At 39.2% G+C, this 15,443-nt stretch overlaps 1 protein-coding gene across 2 annotated transcripts in view; it reads right to left on the bottom strand.

Annotated features, from left to right (window-relative positions):
* The window catches only part of SLC39A11 (solute carrier family 39 member 11), a 493,527-nt gene that overhangs the window by 429,349 nt on the left and 48,735 nt on the right, over positions 1-15,443 (bottom strand). For both annotated transcript variants that reach the window (XM_044004208.1, XM_044004207.1), the window contains exon 4: positions 4,490-4,648. In XM_044004208.1, the coding sequence (XP_043860143.1) occupies positions 4,490-4,648 (159 nt within the window). The remainder of the gene's footprint in view (positions 1-4,489; positions 4,649-15,443) is intronic.

Raw genomic sequence — 15,443 nt, 5'->3', positions numbered from 1 at the left:
GCCTCATTCTACTGAAGAAACTGAGTCCCAGATGGACTAAATATCTTGCCCAAGGTCACATAGGTGACCCTCTGACTCAAGATCCGATGCTCTGGACCCAGTCACATCTGCTTGCTGATGAAAGGAACCTCAAACAGCTGGACCAGGAGTTTGTCAGGGGTTAAGTTCATATCTAAATAAAATTCTACATTGGCACTAAGCTCTAAGGAATCAAAAATATTTACTAATGATGTGGGAAAAAAATAATACCAAGGCCAAGACTGTTTCATGTCTTTCCTATATTGCCAAGCCTAGTGACTGTACACTGTAGACACTTTGGGATTGTTTTGTTGGATAAATAGAACCTCATTAATTCAGGTACCACAAAGAGTTTTCAATCATTTTATTTATGAAAAAAAGAGTTTAGTAAATAAAAAACATAACCAAGGAACACAATTATGAAAGCCATCCAACCGTTTTTATCTCACTTCAGCAACAACATTTGCATTGCTAATTATAAATAAGATCACCTTTTTTTTTTTTTTTCTGTGAGAGACAGGGTGGAATAGTGGAGAAAGAGATAACCTAGGAGTCAGAAGACACATACTATCTGTGTGACCTTAGGCAAGTCACTAACCTCCCCATACTCAACTGAGTCAACACTAAGAGAAGGCATAGACCTGCACTGGTTAAATTTTCTCATCTGGGAGTTGCCTCTATCAATGACATCACAAGTCCATTTCTATCCTCCCTCTTTTTGCCAGATTTTAGCAAGTTCTCTGCTACCCCGCCCTAATCTCCCTAGCAATACTATTACAAGGACTTTAAAATGATTAAATAAATTTGTAAAAAAAAAAATCCCTTAACTCAGACTTTTATGCTGTGCTCCTAAAGGAAGAACAACAGTTTGGATTAAGCTTGGAATAAGTCAACAAACATTTTATTAAGGATGTTAAGCACTAGGGATACAAAGAAAGGTAAAAACAGTGTCTTGCCTTCAAGGAGTGAATTCACATTCTAACAGAGGGAGACAACATGGAAATGGATAATTGGGGCAGCTGGTAGTGTATTGAATAAAGTGATGGGAGTGGAGTAAGGAAGACCAAAGTTCAAATTCAGCCTAAGTCACTTACTAGCTGTTTGACCCTGGGCAAAGTCACTTAGCCTCTCTTTGCCTCAGCCTCCTCCTCGGTAAAATGTAGATAATAATGAGATAATAATTATAGAGTACTGAACACAGTGCCTGGCACATAGGAAGTGATATGTTAAGTGACATAGTAAGTAAATGTTAGCTATCATGTTATTACTATTAGCTAGGCACATAAAAGATATATACAGAGTAGATGGGAGGTAATCTATAAGGTAAGGTGCTGGTAGCTTTTTGTTTTGTTTTGTTTTTTAAAAGACTGGGTATCCTGATCTTGGGTAGCTAGGTGGCACAAGTGCACAGAATGCTAGGTCTGAAGTCAAGAAGACTCATCTTCCTGAGTTCAAATCTGGCCTCAAACACTTAACTAGCTGTATGACCCTGGGCAAGTCGCTTAGCCCTGTTTGCTTCAGTTTCCCCCTCTGTCAAATGAGCTGGAGAATGAAATGGCAAATCACTCCAGTATCTTTGCCAAGAAAACCCCAAATGGGGTCACGAGGAGATGGACATGACTAAAAACAACCGAACAACAACAAAATCCTGATCTTACCCACTGGAAATGCACAGGCCTGGTTCCTCTAGGCCAGGTCACTCCCACTTTGGATAAGTAAGTAGTAGCCCCCTGTTGCTGGAGAGGCTTACCACTTTAATGCCAAACTCAGCACAAGCACCCAATCTGCTTAGCCCACTGCAGCTCACAATTCCCATGCTCATCTGCCTTCCTCAGTCTCCCCCATATCGGGACCACCTCCAACAGACAGGCATGTGAATGTAAAAATATGAAAAGATGAGGAAACGATAAGGAAGAGGGAAGGGAAAGGGAAAAAAAAAAGAAAGAGAAGAAAGAGAAAGATAAAATAGGTAACAATCAGGCAGTAACTATTTACATGGCCCAGTGAAAATGATTAACTCCATGCAGCTGATCAAATATAGACAGGGCCCCCTGGTACCAATGAATGATGACCTGCAATCATTGTAAAGGATAAGGCTGCAAGAGACTGTCTTTGAACACTGATTGAGCCTGGGGAGACAGCAGTGGAGTATGGGCAAGAGCAGAATGAGATATGACAGGGACTGTGTGGAAACTCAGCTGACCCTTAGTGCCAAGGCCGAAAAGCCATCCTATGGAAAAAGGCCATGGCTCAGCATGCTGTTCTCATCAGAGATGGCAAAATCTGACCCAATGAGCTTACACATAAGCCTGGGTGGTACCGCTAGCAGGCCGAGGGATGGCACCTCCCATCCAGAAGCTCCCTGGCACATTACCATGCAGATGACTTGACAGCCTGATTATGGGATCATGGTAAGATGGAGAAACACACTGTCACTATGGTTACTATCTTTTTTTTAAAAATGGTCACAGATAATCTTTCATTTAAAATTAAATGAGTTCTCCAACCAGTCACACACTGTCTTCTCCTCTTCTCCCCTCTGTCCAGGATGAGTGAAATTTCAGCAAGCCAGAAAAACACCCAGCAAGTCTTCCTGGCCCTGAGCCAACCATGCAGGATTCCCAGGGACTCAGACCACAGCCTCTTCTTTAGTTCTTGTCATTCCCCAAGAAAAAAGCTGAAAGCTCAGGCTGTCTCACTGGTCACTGGGGTCAAAGCCCCACCACACTGCAGATAACATAAAGAGTGTAGCTCACTGGAACCCCTACTTGGTCAGAAAGACCACTTGTGCAGCAGCTTGCTCAATTAGCCTACTCTAGCTTCTATTTTGGTTGAAAAATAATCCCACATGTAGGACTTGTACAGTTGCATCTACAGCGTTACTAGAGATCATATAAAATTTAGAGATGGAAGAGTACAGAGCTGCAAGATACTTTATTTTTATTTTATTCAATTTATTTTATTTTAGGTTCCAAATTTTCTTCCTTCCTCACCTGCTCCCCCATCCATTGAGAAGGCAAGGAATAGAAAATCCATTACAAATATAAAGTTAAGCAAAACAAATCTGAACATTAGCCATGACTTGGGGGAGGGGGGCAGGAGGAGCAAGAAAAAGAGACGCTTCATCCGCACTCTGAGGCCATCAGCTCTTTCTCTGGGGGTGGATAGTATTTTTCATCATGAGTCCTTTGGAACTCTGGTGGGTCACTATGTTCATCAGAGTTTCTAAATCCAAAAGGAACTTTAGAGGTTGACTCTAATCTCTTCAGTTTACAGATGAGGCAAATGAGGCTCAGAACGGTTAAATGATTTGTTCTCTGAACTAGTCTGACCATGACACTCTATAACCAAAAGTGACTCAAGGAGATTTTCTCCTACTAGCTATTTAGGAATGGTGGGTTTGAGTCTTTTTTCCCTCCCAATATGCAGAGCATCCCTCATGACCTCCTCCCACTGGCTCACTTCTGACAAGCTACTTATGCTTACAAGGGTCTGAGCTTGAGTTCATCTACCTGTACACAAGGAAGATGGCCCGTGGTCACCTTTATCAGTTTCTAGGGCCAACATTTGTTCTCACTTATATCAAGGCCCAGGCTCAGGTATCTTTACAGAACAACCCAACCAAAATGTAGACTTACACTTTAGTAGAAAGAACACTGACTTTGGAGTCAGAAGACTCGAGTTCAAATCCCAGCTCTGTCATTCACTCCCTATGTGACTTTGGGCAAGTCACTTCAACCTCTTTGGGCCCCAATTCCTTCATCAGTAAAGGGGAGATCTGATGCCTCTAAGATCCCTTCGAGCTGTAAAGCCATGATCTTGCTGCTTATGAGCACTAACACACCCATGAACTCTTTGAAGTCTGGCTGTTAGTCTCACACAAGAGAAATGACTTCCCCAAATCCTGATAGCCTCTTCTATTGTGGATCCCCTTAGCACCTAGAGACTAGGCTTGTACTGTATTCATTTAAACCTGATAAGAGGTTATGTTCAATTGGGTGCTCCTAAGGCATTCTCCTGGTAGGTGTTACATCTCCCTGACTATTCTGTTAACTCTTTTTGAAGACAGACCATGTCTTACTCAAACATACACATGCCCACCCACACAACACTAGTTCAGGTGTGCCTCTTTTTTTTTTTTTAATAAATCTGACATGCAAAAATCTGAACACACCAGACAGATAAATGGAGATGAGGATGAGGAAGAGATCATTCACATCACAAAAAGATTCTTCAATTTAAAGAGGGATTCTCCGAAAGACTTCTTTCAATAAAAGCATCCTCAGAGCATTCCAAATTTGTTTACAGATCATTACCTATCTGACAGAGAGCCTGAGATTTAGACACATATTTTTATGGGAACATATTGCACAAAGCAAGGAGCAGCCATCTTCACTGAACTCTACAATTCTCTATCCATCCATCCATGGTGTCCTGGCTGTGTGTCAAGCCTGTGTTGGGCAGTACTCACCAAGTAAGGCATCAGAAGATCAGCCAGGTAGACAAAAGATGCTCCAAGGGTGAAGCCGACGGCCACCGGGAAGAAAGCAAAGGCACCGAAATTTCCTGAGGTTTCTGCCATCTCAATTGCAGGGGCCAGAAGAGACCAATAGGAGGCAGCCAGCATGACCTAAGAAAGGAACCCACCAGAATCATTCAAACAGTCACAAGGTGGCTTCCAGGCTGGATCACCAGCATCAGCCCAAGGTCAGCAGGACAATTCCCATAATGCTGCTCTATACTGACCAACCACTTACCTCCAGGAGCTAAGTGCCCTCAGCACTATGAGATTAAAAATTGGATAATTTGAGCAGTTTATTGCCCAGTTCCAATTTGCATCTCCTAAACTTGAAACTGGCCAAGCCAGTCTGCTTTCCAAAATGGCATCAGATCTGACAATATATCAGAATAGTAATAAATCATGGTATAAAAATCAAGGAGGGGCAGCTAGATGGCACAGTGGTTGGGGGCGCCGGCCCTGGATTCAGGAGTGCCTGGGTTCAGGTCTGGTCTCAGACACTTGACACTTGCTGGCTGTGTGGCCGTGGGCAAGTCACTTAACCCCAATTGCCTCACTAAAAAAAAAAAAAAAAATCAAGGATAAAAATGAACCACTGAGAAGATTCCAAACTTTGCAAAGCTTCTAAGGACATGACCATAAAACCACAAAGTCTAGAATTAGATGGTTAGAAGTCTGTAATAGCTTTGAGATATAATCATTGAACCCCTACTTGAATACTTTTTGTGACAGGAAGTTCACTAATTCACAAAGCAGTTATTTGACTGCTATCTTCTCAAGTTACCATCTACATCTCAACTCCTAATAAGGGTTGTCCATACTTCTTATCCCCATTTCTACTCACTTCTAAACCCTTTGCCATCTCCCTTCCAGCCCTACCATTCTTTGCTCTCTGCAAGGTTACCATTGGTATTCTGCTGGTTATTTCTCTTTTCCTTTTCTACTTGACTCTTCTATAGCTGTGGCTCTACTGACCACCTCAAAACCTTGTCCTGCCTAGACTTCCATGGCCGTTTCTTGGTTCTTCTATTTATCTGACCATTGCTTCTCAGTTTCTAATGTAGCATAAGGCAAAGTTGTCCCCTAAAGCTCTGCCCTGGGTCCCCATCTCCATAAACCATCAATTCCTTTGAAGTAATCACCTCTATGCACATCACATTCACATCTATATAGCCAAACAAGTTATCTCCTGAACTCCAGTTCTCATCACTCAAATCTTGCTGTATATCTCTACGTGAATAAGGTAGCTTCTAAAATTCAATGTATCAGGGGCAGCTAGGTGGCACAGTGGATAGAGCACCAGCCCTGGAGTTCAAATCCAGCCTCAGACACTTGACACTTACTAGCTAACCCCAATTGCCTCACTAAAAAAATTAAAATAAAATAAAATAAAATTCAATGTATCTAAAACATCCCAAACCTACCCTTCTTGCAAACTATCCTCTTTGAGCAATACTCTCCTTCCTTTTACCCAGGTTGAAAATCTCAAAGTCAATATCCTTGACTCTTATGACACTAGACAAAATCAATTGACCTCTATGTGTTTCAGTTTCTTCATACGTAAATTGACTAGATGGTTTTAATGGTCTCTTCCAGATAAAAATCCACCAGTATACAAAAACTGTTAGTTCTTAATATTGAGTGGAAATTTACCTTCCTGAAACTGGGCTTAGGACAACACACAACTCACCTACTTTTCTTTTATACATAATAGACGTTCAAATACCTGAAGTCAGAAAGATATCCATGAAAACCCAGCAGGAAGAGATGGCAATAAAAATTCCACTCAAGGGGGCAGCTAGGTGGCACAGTGGATAAAGCACCAACCCTGGATTTAGGAGGACCTGAGTTCAAATCCGGTCTTAGACACTTAATACTTACTAGCTGTGTGACCCTGGGCAAGTCACTTAACCCTCACTGCCCCACCAAAAAAAAAAAAATGAATAAAATCTTTGGTAGTATGCATACCAAGTCAAATGAAGAAATTATGTAACTACAACTACAAGACACTCTTTAAAGAAATAAATACAGAGTTAAATAAGTGGAGAGAGAGTAGTAAACTACTCATGAGTGAGCCATGTTAATATATCAAAAACTAACAATATTACCAACATCAATTTACTTTTTAAATTTCTATTATTGGGGCAGCTAGGTGGCACAGTGGATAAAGCACTGGCCCTTGATTCAGGAGGACCTGAGTTCAAATCCAGCCTCAGACATTTGACACGTGCTAGCTGTGTGACCCTGGGCAAGTAACTTAACCCTCATTGCCCCACAAAAAGAAAAAAAGGAAAAAAAAGTAAATTTCTATTATCAATCAAACCACCAATGGCTGTTTTATAGACCTAGAAAAAAATAACAAAATTCATATGGAGAAACAAAAAAAAAATCAAGAATCTTGAGGCAAATAATGAAAAAAGATAATAAATACAGTAACATATTGCATACTATTCCACAAACAATGACTATTTGTTATTGGTTTAAAAAAACAGAAACTCCAGATACACAACATATAGAAGCAAAAACAAACAAAAAAAACAGTAGCATAGTTCAGGCATGCATGAATAAACCCAAAGATACCAACTACTAGGGTAAGAACTCACTATTCAACAGAAAGTACTAGAAAAATTGGAAAGCAGTCTGGCAGAAATTAGGTTTATATCAACATCTCACACCATATACCACAAAAAGTTCCAACTAGATATAAGACCTTCATAGAAAAGGTTATATTATAAATAAATTACAGAAAGAAGGAAGATGTTTTTCTCAACCACAGATAGGAGGAAAGTTCTTGACCAAGAAGAGATAAAGGCTATCACAGGATATAAATAATTTTGATTAAATAAAAATGGAAAAAATTTTGCCACAGATGTAAAATTAAGGGAATTTTTCCAGTTAACTGGGAAAAATATTTATAGTAAATTTCTCTGATAAAAATCTGATAGCTAAGATATGCCAGAAAACGAATCAAAGATATAAGAACAACAGTCATTCCCCAATCAATAAATGGTCAAGAGATATGAATAAGAAGTTCTTGAAAGAAGAACAGCAGAGGCAGCTAGTTGATGCAGCGGATAAAGCAACGGCCCTGGAGTCAGGAGGACCTGAGTTCAAATATGGCCTCAGACACTTGACACTTACTGGCTATGTGACCCTGGGCAAGTCACTTAACCCCAAATGCCCCCCACACACACACAAACTACACAAGCTGACATCAATCTATCTTAGGGGAAACTAGGTGGCACAGTGGATAGAGCACCAGTCCAGGATTCAGGGGGGTACCTGAGTTCAAATCTAGCCTCAGACACTTGACACTTACTAGCTGTGTGAACCTAGGCAAGTCACTTATCCCCAATTGCCTCAAAAAAAAAAAAGAACAGCATGTTATCAATAACCATATTTTTTAAGTTCCAAATTAATAATAATAATAATAGAAATTTAAATTACCCCCTCCCTTACCTGCCACATACAATCTGCTGCTAAATGTTGCCTACTCCATCACTATAAGGTCACTCACATCTATCTCTCCTCAATATTTTTTTCTTTTTTTTTCTTTCTTTCTTTCTTTCTTTTTTGTGGGGCAATGAGGGTTAAGTCACTTGCCCAGGGTCACACAGCTAGTAAGTACTGTGATGTTTAAAATCTAAATTGTGGTCACCTTAAATTAGAAGCTTCAGCACTAGTCTTTGGGCATTAAAAATTTATTAAAGCATACAGGTATTCACAAGGAGTTCAGAAAGTTAAGAAAAAGCTTATGTAGCCTAGAGTTCCAGCCTGGTTGGGTTCTTCCTCAAGTCCTCCTCCAAGAGCCTGCTTTAATCAGGAACTCTCTAGCAAACTGATTGTGGAAGCTTTTTATAGGTCTGGAATAGAGGCTGTCCTTACACACTGCTTCAAGCTGATTGGTTGGCATCCACCAAATCTATTAAGGGCTAGCCAGGTGCGATTACAATCTAGTTAACTTTGAAGTAGGCTAATCAGCAGTCAATCACTCTCACTTGATTCAATCAGTTTAGATTAATCTCCAGGTGGATCTTTGAGTATCTGCTAAATCCCATTATTTTATCACAGTATCAAGTGTCTGAAGCCATATTTGAACTCAGGTCCTCCTGAATCTAGGGCCAGTGCTTTATCCACTGTGCCACTTAGCTGTCCCCTCTCCTCAATATTTTAAAAGAAAGACATAGGAAAGGTAAGTTTCAACAGGAAAGACAAAAGAATACTCAGGTGCTGTGTGGTCCATGTCAATGAAGGAATACGAATGCGTACTGAAATATCAAGGGCTTTGGAAGTATGTTTAGATCCTAAGAGACAAGTGCTAACATATCAGTCCTCCATGACAAAGCTCATGGTACCAACACCCTTCTTTAAATAATATGGAGGTGTGTATGCATGTATGCATGTGTATGCATGTATATGTACATATACATGAATCTACATATACATATGTGTGGTAGTTCATTTCTAACTTTCTTCTTAAATTTTGAGTTCCAAATACTCTTCCTTCTTCCCACCACCTTCCCCACTCACTGAGAAGGCAAGCAATATAATATTAATTATACACATGAAATCATAGAAAACATTTTCATATGAGCCATATTAGAGAAAAAATAGAAAAGTGAGGAAATTATACTTCAATTTGCACTCAGAGTTCATCAGTTCTCTCTCTTTCGAAGTAGATAGCATCTTTTCATCATAAGTGCTTTAGAACTGTCTTGGATCAGTGTATTGATTAGAATAGCCAAGTCTTTCACCGTTGATCATCATTACAACATTGCTGTTACTGTGCACATTGATCTCCTGATTCTTCTCACTTCACTTTACATGAATTCATATGGATCTTGCCATGTTTTTCGGAAACTACCTACCAATTTTTTCTCATCCCCACCAGCATTTGTCATTTCTGATAGATGGGAGGTGATACCTCAGAGTTGTTTTTATTTGCATTTCTCCAGTCAATAGTGATTTTGAGCATTTTTTTCCAAATAACTATAGAAAAATTTTATTTCTTCTACTGAAAACTGACTATATCCCTTGACTATTTTTCAATTGAGGAATAGCTCTTATTTTTATAAACTTGACTCAGTTCTATACTCAGCAAATATTTAAGAAATGAGATTTTTTTTTAACTCTGGGGAACTTTATTATTTTTTTCAGGGCAATGAGGGTTTGGTGACTTGCCCAGGGTCACACAGCTAATGAATGTCAAGTGTCTAAGGGCGGATTTGAACTCAGGTCCTCCTGAATCCAGGGCCAGTGCTTTATCCACTGTGCCACCTAGCTGCCCCCTTGAGTGGAATTTTTATTGCCATCTCTTCCTGCTGGGTTTTCATGGATATCTTTCTATCTTCAGGTATTTGAACGTCTATTATGTATAAAAGAAAAGTAGGTGAGTTGTGTGTTGTCCTAAGCCCAGTTTCAGGAAGGTAAATTTCCACTCAATATCAAGAACTAACAGTTTTTGTATACTGGTGGATTTTTATCTGGAAGAGACCACTAAAACCATCTAGTCATTTTATATATAAAGAAATTGCTTTATCCACTGCATCACCTAGCTGCCCCCAAGAAATGAGATCTTTATTAAAGAAATTTGATGGAAAAAAATTTAATATTACTTCATTGTCTATGGCACTTTTTGGCAAAATGTAATTTCCCTGGCTAATTTTACTTTTAAATAGATCCGTTAAAAAAAAAACCTTTTAATTAGGTCTATTTTTGCTTTTACTTTGTCTGAGATACATGATTGCTACCCCCTTGCCTTTCTTTAGTTCAGCTGAAGCATATTAAATTCTGCTCTAGCCCTTTATTTTAACTCTGTGAGTGTCTTTCTGTTTCAAGTGTATCTCTTGTAAACAACATATTGATGGATTCTGTTTTTTAATCCATTATACTATCTGCTTCCGTTTACAGGTGAGCTCATCCCATTCACATTCAAAATCATGATTACTAACTGTGTATTTCCCTCCATATCATTTTTTTCTGTTTCTTCTTCACTATCTTTTTATCCTGTCCCTCCTCAAAAGTTTATTTTGCTTCTAACCATGGCCTCCTTTAATCTGTCCTCCTTTTGATCATTCCTTCCCCCTTTCTCTTATCCTTTTTTCCCTACTATTTCCCTATTGGGTAAGTTAGATTTCTATATACACAACTGAGTGCATGTACATATATTCATATATACATATATATGTATATTCTTCCCTCTTTGAACTAATTCTGATGAGTGAGGTTCAATCATTGCCCACTAACCCCCCCACTTTTCCCCTCCACTGTAAAAGTTCTTCCTTGCACACCTCTTTTACATAAGAAAAATTTTCTCCATTCTACCTCTCCCTTCCCCCCTTCTCCCAGTACATCCCTCTTTCTCTCTCACCCGTTCATTTTTTTTAAAGATCATTCCAACATAATTGGCTCACAACATGCCCTCTGTATATATAAATTCCTTTTAACTGTCCTAATAATGATAAAGTTCTTAGGAGTTACATGTATCATCTTCCTACATAAGAATGTAAAGAGTTTAGCTTTATTGAATCTGATCATTATACTTTCATGTTTACCTTTTTATGCTTCTCTTGTGCTTGGATGTCAAATTTTCTATTTAGTTCAGGTCTTTTCATTAGGAATGCTTCAAAGTCCTTTATTTCATTAAATATCCATTTTCCCCCTGAAGGATTATATTCAGTTTTTGGTTGGTAGGTGATTATTGATTGTAATTCTAACTCCTTTGCCTTCTGGAATATCATATTCTAAGCCTTCCATTCCTTTAACAGGGAAGTGGCTAAATCTTATGTGATCCTGACTATAGCTCCAGTTTCTTTCTGGCTGCTTGAAGTATTTTCTCTTTGACCTGGGAGCTCTGGAATTTGGCTCAAGTTTTCATCTGGGGAACTCTTTTAAGAGGTGATTTATGGATTATTTTAATTTCTATTTTTATACTCTGGATCTAAGATATCAGGGCAGTTTTCCTTAATAATTTCTTGAAATATGATGTCTTGACTCTTTCTTTTAGGAAATCCAATAATTTTTAAATCACCTCTCTTTAATCTATTTTCCAGGTCAGTTGCTTACCCAATGAAGTATTTCACATTTTATTCTATTTTTTCATTCTTCTGACTTTGTTTCATTATTTCTTGACGTCTCATGGAGACTTTAGCTTCCACTTGGCCAATTCTAATTTTTAAGGAACTCTTTTCTTCAGTGAAATTTTGTACCTCTTTTTCCATTTGACCAATTCTGCTTTTTAAGGAGTTCTTTTCTTCAGTGACTCTTTTGCCATTAGGCCAATTCTGGGTTTTAAGGTGATATTTTCTTCAGTATGTTTTCGCGTGTATGTCTCTTTAATCAAGCTGTTGACTCTCTTTTCATAATTATCTTGCTTCACTCTCATTTCTTTTCCCAATTTTTCCTTTACCACTCATCTCTTTCTTTAATTCTTCTAGGAATTCTTACTAGGTTTAGATCCAATTACCATTTTACTTTGAAGCTTTTTTCACAGCTGTTTTCACAGAGTTGTCTTCTGAATTTTGTCTTGGTCTTCCCTGCCACCATAGTAGCTTTTTATGATCAAGTTCTTTGTTGTTATTGTTGTTGTTGTTTGCTCATTTTTCGCAACCTATTTCTTGACTTTGAACTTATGTAAAAGTTAGGCTTTGTCAATGGTCCTGTATTGCCTTTAGGACAAAATGAAAAATCATCAGTCTAGCATTTCAGCCTACCATCTGGCTCCCACCTACCTTTCCAGTCTTATTTTATATGATTCCTCTGCCATTCCCTCTCTGCTCTAGTTAAACTGTTCCCTATACAAATCAGTCAATCCCCAGCCTTCCTGCCTCTGTACAGGTAGCTCCCCACCTTTAGATATACTCTCCACTAGTAGAATCCAGAGCTTCCTCCAAACCACATGAAGCCTGCCCTGACAGCCACTCCCCCAGTTGTCAGAACTATTTATCTCCCTCTTGAAATTACTTTGCATTGCTTTGAACATGTGTTGTACTTACTTTTACCCCCCATGTATTCTTGCTGTGTTCAGTCATTGAGTCGAGCCTGACTCTTTATGACCTCCTAGACCATACTGTGCATGGGATTTTCTTGGCATGGATACTGGAGCAGTTTGCCATTTCCTTCTCCATTGTATTAAGGCAAAAAGATGTTAAATGACTTGCCCAGGGTCACACAGCTAGCAAGTGTCTGAAATCGTATTTGAACTCAATTCTTCCTGACTCCAGCCCCAGAGTTCTATCCACTGAGCAATCTAGTTGCCTTTCATATATGTTCTCTCTCTCTTCAAATAAAAGCTCCTCAAATGCAGAAAAGGTTTTAATTTTTTCCTTGTATTACCATGACTAGCAAAATTCCTTGCAAAGAGTAAATAAAAGGTTTTTTTAAATTATGAATTTAGCAAACAACAAAAAATATGAACATGTCATTATACAATGAAGAAAAGCACTGTATGTAAAGTCATGACCTTTTGCTACATAGCCTATGGGGTTTTAAGTGTATTTAACATGACAGCAATAAAACTGCCCCTCTTATCTATCTCTCCTTCTGAACTTTCTTCTCTCTGCTGTTTTTTCTTAAAAACTGAACTGCTGTTCTTTTCTTTCTTTTATTCTTTTTCTGCACCACTCTCATCCAATTAATTAATCGTCCTCCCTTCTAGCAAAAGCCACTCTTCCTCATATCCAATACATATAGTCCAGAAAAAAAAAACAAGACATTAGCTAAATGTGAAAATGTATGTCTCATTCTCCATTCCTCCAGTCCATCACCTCACTACCAAGAGGCAGGAGACAGGCATGTTTCAATAGCAGTCTTCTGAAGTCATGACTGATCTCTGTATTGAGCAGACTTCTAAAATCTTTCAAAGCTGTTTCTCTTTATGCTTTTGTGGTCAAAAGGCCTGGAGTCAGCCTATCCTAGATGTGGTACATTTATAAAGGGTTACTCCTTGACTCGTCCTGAGTATAAAATAATGCCAGCCAGAAGCACTTGGAAAGTGCTCCTGAGACAATTACACACATTGCTTCATCTCTCAGGATGACAACAAAGACTGAGACTAAGGAAGCAGCACTAGATTAGTAAAAGTCCCCTGTGTGAGTGTGTGTGTGTGTGTGTGTGTGTGTGTGTGTGTGTGTGTGTGTGTGTGTTTATACATATCCCTGGTGGTATAAATACTATCAATACACTTCATGCTTAGATCAGTAAATTGTAGAGCTGAGACAAGCAGATCCTCCCACTCTGTTCCTGCTTCTCGTCCTGAAAAACCTTCTGCTTTCAGCTCATTAACAAGAATAGATGACAACTGTACCCTGATCACATCTTTCCGGCCTCAGGCTACCCACTCTGCCCACTTCTCCAGCCTTTCTTGGATGAATCCATTCAGGCAGGTACTTCTACTGAATCTTATTATGCTGTTATTGATATTGTATTAATGTAAGAATGAGAAGTACAAAGCACTGTGCAGAGATCACTAGAATTGGAGTCCAGAAGACCTGGGTTTAATTCTGCTCTTAAACAGCAAGAGTGTGAGCCCCATGGACAATGTACTTATAACCCTCCTGAGGCTTAGATCTGAGGCTAAAGGAGGGTACTCCCACAGTGACAAAATCATAAGTCCTGAACACATTAACACAAAATATCAACACTATAGTTTTACTAATGAAATGTTCACCAACATCACCAGAATGGTTCTTTCACATGTAGTCTCTTGATTCTGCATCTATGTCTGACAATTACTCTGGCTCATTCAGTGGCTTTTGGTCCTGCCCTTTTTTCCCCATAAACGCACAATTAGATTATGGTGAAGAGGTCTTCCTTACCCACCTTCTCTTGATGTACTCTTTCCCCTTGCTAAAGTCACCTGAGTCCTAGTCATTTTTAAGTCTTTCCCCTCCCTTGCCTGCAACATCCTGTCTACACTGTCCCTCACATCCATCTCTCCTCTCCACTCACACTGCCACTGTCTGAGGTCACTAAGTCAATATACTCAGCTTTAGAAGTCTCACCCTATTTTTTAATTGTCTCACAAAATCTCAGAAGTCTTTTCACTGTTAAAAAAAAAAAATATATATATATATATATATATATAGCAGGACAAGGCCATTCTAATATCCATCTACCAGTTAAAACTTTAATTTTATATGAAGAAAGTTGAATTAAAATTGAGACTATGTATGTGATAAAAATGAGATGTACTGATTATATATAAATGACTAAACAAATTGACATTAAAAAAAAAAAAGAAGAAGTCTCACCCTGGGGCTCAGTTGTCTTGACTAGTGAGTAATTGAGTGAATTTTCACCAGCTGGCCCAGATCAGAGCATGCTTCACATGCCATCCAGCCAAGGACACTGGACCATCTTGTCACCTATTTCACTGCAATACATACTTCACCACCACCACCTCCTTTCTACTTCCTGCTCTGAACAAAGGAATCCAATTAACCCTACCATTGCCTCTGGGAGGGTCATATCAAGTGGCTGACCCATGATTCCATCCCCGTAGCTGACTCCCCCCCAGACCAAACTCCCTTCCCTGGCTACTACTTCCTAGCTGTGTTGTTTCTTCCTATTAAAATGTCAGCTCCATGAAAGCAAGGACTGCCTCGCTTTTTGTATTTGTCTTACCAATACTATTCCAGGTATATAACTAGCACTTTTTCATTCATTCCTACATCCATTTACTAACCCCCAGTCTCGGATTTCCTCTATGCTGATAGCTTACAGATCTAAGCCCTAGCCCTTAACTTTCCACTGAGCTCCATACACATTTCCAACTATCTAGTAGACATCTTCATCTGGCCTTCCTTCTGATAACTCAACATGTCCAAAACTAAACTCATCCTCTCTAACCCCTGCCCCTAACACCTCCTATGCTCCTACTGAATTGACCATCTCTGTAAGTGACACC

The sequence above is a fragment of the Dromiciops gliroides genome, chromosome 4 (genome assembly GCF_019393635.1).
Source record: "Dromiciops gliroides isolate mDroGli1 chromosome 4, mDroGli1.pri, whole genome shotgun sequence".
NCBI lineage: Eukaryota > Metazoa > Chordata > Mammalia > Microbiotheria > Microbiotheriidae > Dromiciops > Dromiciops gliroides.
This window is presented reverse-complemented; position numbering and strand designations above follow the sequence as displayed.